At 49.2% G+C, this 3,031-nt stretch overlaps 1 protein-coding gene across 1 annotated transcript in view; it reads left to right on the top strand.

Annotated features, from left to right (window-relative positions):
• SMPDL3B (sphingomyelin phosphodiesterase, acid-like 3B) overlaps positions 1-2,721 on the top strand; it is a 5,374-nt gene extending 2,653 nt beyond the window's left edge. Inside the window, exons 4-7 of the mRNA XM_009323219.1 lie at positions 1-165; positions 320-500; positions 1,092-1,225; positions 2,329-2,721. The exon at positions 1-165 is cut by the window's left edge and continues 7 nt beyond it. Of these exons, the coding sequence (XP_009321494.1) occupies positions 1-165; positions 320-500; positions 1,092-1,225; positions 2,329-2,721 (873 nt within the window). The remainder of the gene's footprint in view (positions 166-319; positions 501-1,091; positions 1,226-2,328) is intronic.
• The last annotated feature ends 310 nt before the right edge of the window (positions 2,722-3,031 follow it).

Raw genomic sequence — 3,031 nt, forward strand, 5'->3', positions numbered from 1 at the left:
TACAGTGAGAAGCTGCCCAGCCCAAGGACAAGGGGGCGAATGGTTGTCCTCAATACCAACCTGTACTACGACCAGAATGACGAGACAGCTGGTGAGGAAGATCCTGGAGGACAGTTCCAGTGGCTGGAAGAAACACTGACCAATGCCTCTAGAGCAGATGAAATGGTATTAAAAGAAACGAATAAACAAACTTTGTAGAGGGCTTCTCCCAGCCTGGAAGCTCTTCTCGCTCCTGCTATCCCCTCTGTGCAGTCACAGCAAGCCAATGCTCTGTGGGAAGCGTGGGCTTTCCATTCAGTGCAACTCTTCGGTTTTGTAGGTCTACATTGTGGGGCATGTCCCTCCGGGCTTCTTTGAGAAGAAACGAGGCAAGCCCTGGTTCCGGAGCGGCTTTAATGAACAATACTTGAAAATTGTGCAGAAGCACCACAGAGTGATTGCTGCCCAGTTTTTTGGGCACCATCACACAGACAGCTTTCGGATGTTTTACAGTGATACAGGTACCGGTTCTGGCCACCCAAGCATTTGCGTGATAGCTCTGCCAACCCCCAGAAAATCGCTGTCAATGAGAGTTTTCAGTGTCTGTTAGCTGAATGCAGTTGAGGAGCCAGAAAAGGCTTGTGGAATGCTTTGGTCAACAAGATACAACAGTGGTTCTGATCTCCACCCCCAGCCTGTAGCTCCAGCCCTCCTTCCTGTGTACCCTCAAACTTTGTTGTTTCCCCTCAGTGCATTGCAGCTTCTTGTCTGCTCCCTATTGATGGGGTTTGGACATCAGCTGAGACATAAGGGAGCAGTTACAAATCTTTGGGTGCTCTGGGTCTCCTTTGCTGAGCATGGTTCTCTTGTGTACCCTCACTGCAAGAGTCTTCGACAGCAGTGGAAAGCCTGTTCTCGGCTGCAGCAGACCCGTGTTCAATCCCTGATGCCGTTCAATGTGGTGACTTTACGTGTGTGCTGTTGTAACTAGGGCTGGAGACAAAGCTGCTGTTTGCAGTGTGATCGGTTCCTGGGGTGCTCACTGCAGCATAGACAGGGTGTGATACAAGCCAGGGTCTCCCATTCATGGGTTGTTTTGCTTTTCTGTTAAGGTTCTCCAATCAATGTCATGTTCCTGGCCCCTGGAGTGACTCCCTGGAAAACAACATTACCTGGAGTGAACAATGGGGCCAACAACCCTGGGATTCGGGTGATCGACTATGATCCAGACACCCTTCAAGTGTTGGTAGGGGATCCCCATGTGCTGCACACTGCAGTTTTAGAAGGGTGCTTTAATTCCTCCGTGTGGTTTTAACAGGCAGGACTACAGGAGCCAAGCGGATATGTAGGAGGGGACCTCAACCAAGATACTTCAGCCTCACGGCTAGCACAAAGATCTAGTAAGAGCGTCAGTGAGTAAAGGCAAGGTGAGGCAAGGTGACCACAGTCGGCTGACGCAGGCCTTCTGCGGGGATGAATTCCCCAGGGCAGTGCAGGACAGGCTTTGTCGTGTTCTTCATGTCTTTAGCTAGTCTACTTTGACACTTGCTTTACTACCTAGGTAACATGGATTGCAGAACTTCTCTTTGGGGACTGACAGACTTGTCAAACCCCCTCCAAAAACTTGTAACCGTCTAGAAAATTATTTGGGTCCCCCTGCTCGCTAAATTGATTCATTTGTAATGGATCCGAATTTAGGTGAACTGTAGGGGCAGCTTTTGTTTCCTCTCTCTTATTTGCAAAGAGGTAGAGGATGGGGTGTTTGTGCCTTTCTTTGCAGTGGATAAAGCTGTAGGTGCTCTGTTTACATGTTTATAGCATGAGAAACGAATGCTAAAATACACTGTGGAAGGCTGGGGAGCTAGTGAAGCAGAGAGAAAAAGGGCAAGAGACTGAGAACAGAAGTTGTGAAAAGCTTTATTCTTTAGTTTGCTCGCAGTTGAGAAAATAACTTCACTCAGTAAGTAGCACTACTCCAACCCTCGCTTCTGCCAGTGGACAGTGCTGATAGTAAATAACAGAGTGATTCTGAAGCAGGCCAGGCTCAAAATTCCTGATGTCTGGAGGTAAAAGTCAAGCAGAGAAAAGCCATCCCTTCATCCCGTACGAAACAGGGCGCTTATGCGGCGAGTTGTGGAGGCTCCCACCTGAGGTGTCTGTCCCCAGGTTCACATCTCGGCAGAAAGCACCTGCTGGGAGGCAGCTCGCCCCTCGCTGGGCAGGGAGACGCGCTGCCCGCGGTGAATGCGTCTGTCTGGGAGAAGGGGCTGACCACATCCTAGCCAAACATTTCACTCAAGGCCTGATCCTTTCCTGATTTGTCCGTGTTCTGTTTTTCTCTCCCTGCAGGATATGGTGACTTACTACTTGAACCTAACTCACGCCAACATGATGGCCTTGACACAGAAGGAAGAGTTCCCAACATGGGAGGAAGAGTATAGGCTGACAGAAGCCTTCCAAATCCATGACGGCTCTGCGCGCTCCATGCAAACGGTGCTGGAGAGGATATCAAAGGATCCACGCTATCTGCAGCAGTACTACGAGTTTAACTCTGTCAGATATGACCTCGCCCCATGCGAGGAGGCCTGCCGCGTTGATCATGTTTGTGCCATCAGGGAAGTTGATTTTACAAAATACAATGAGTGTGTTAAAACCAGCAGCTCTGCCTCTGCAGTCATCAGTGGTTGGCTTTTATTATTCTGCTTGCTCTTAGGGCTTCTCGGTCCCCAGCAAGCGCTGTAATGGCGGAGCAAGAGAAAATGAAGAGAGCACAGGTTCACAATGCACACGAATCAGCAATTGCGAATGCTTTTGGCATTGAGAACTTACTCGGAAACCAAGACAAAATCAGTGGCTTTTACTAAAAGCTCTATGATGTTGATTTGAAATCTTCTAGAAAAGCTTGATGTATCGGGAAAGGGCAGTGATTGCTACAGTCTTTTTGTGCCAGACTGACTTGCATCAGGGAGTCTGTCTTCCTTCCTCTGCGACCTCTGAGGTAGTCTCAAGGATCAGGTGAAGACCAGGCCTCCCCGTGAACTTCAACTTGCTA

Source organism: Pygoscelis adeliae, unplaced genomic scaffold, assembly GCF_000699105.1.
Source record: "Pygoscelis adeliae isolate BGI_AS28 unplaced genomic scaffold, ASM69910v1 Scaffold495, whole genome shotgun sequence".
Classification (NCBI taxonomy): Eukaryota; Metazoa; Chordata; class Aves; order Sphenisciformes; family Spheniscidae; genus Pygoscelis; species Pygoscelis adeliae.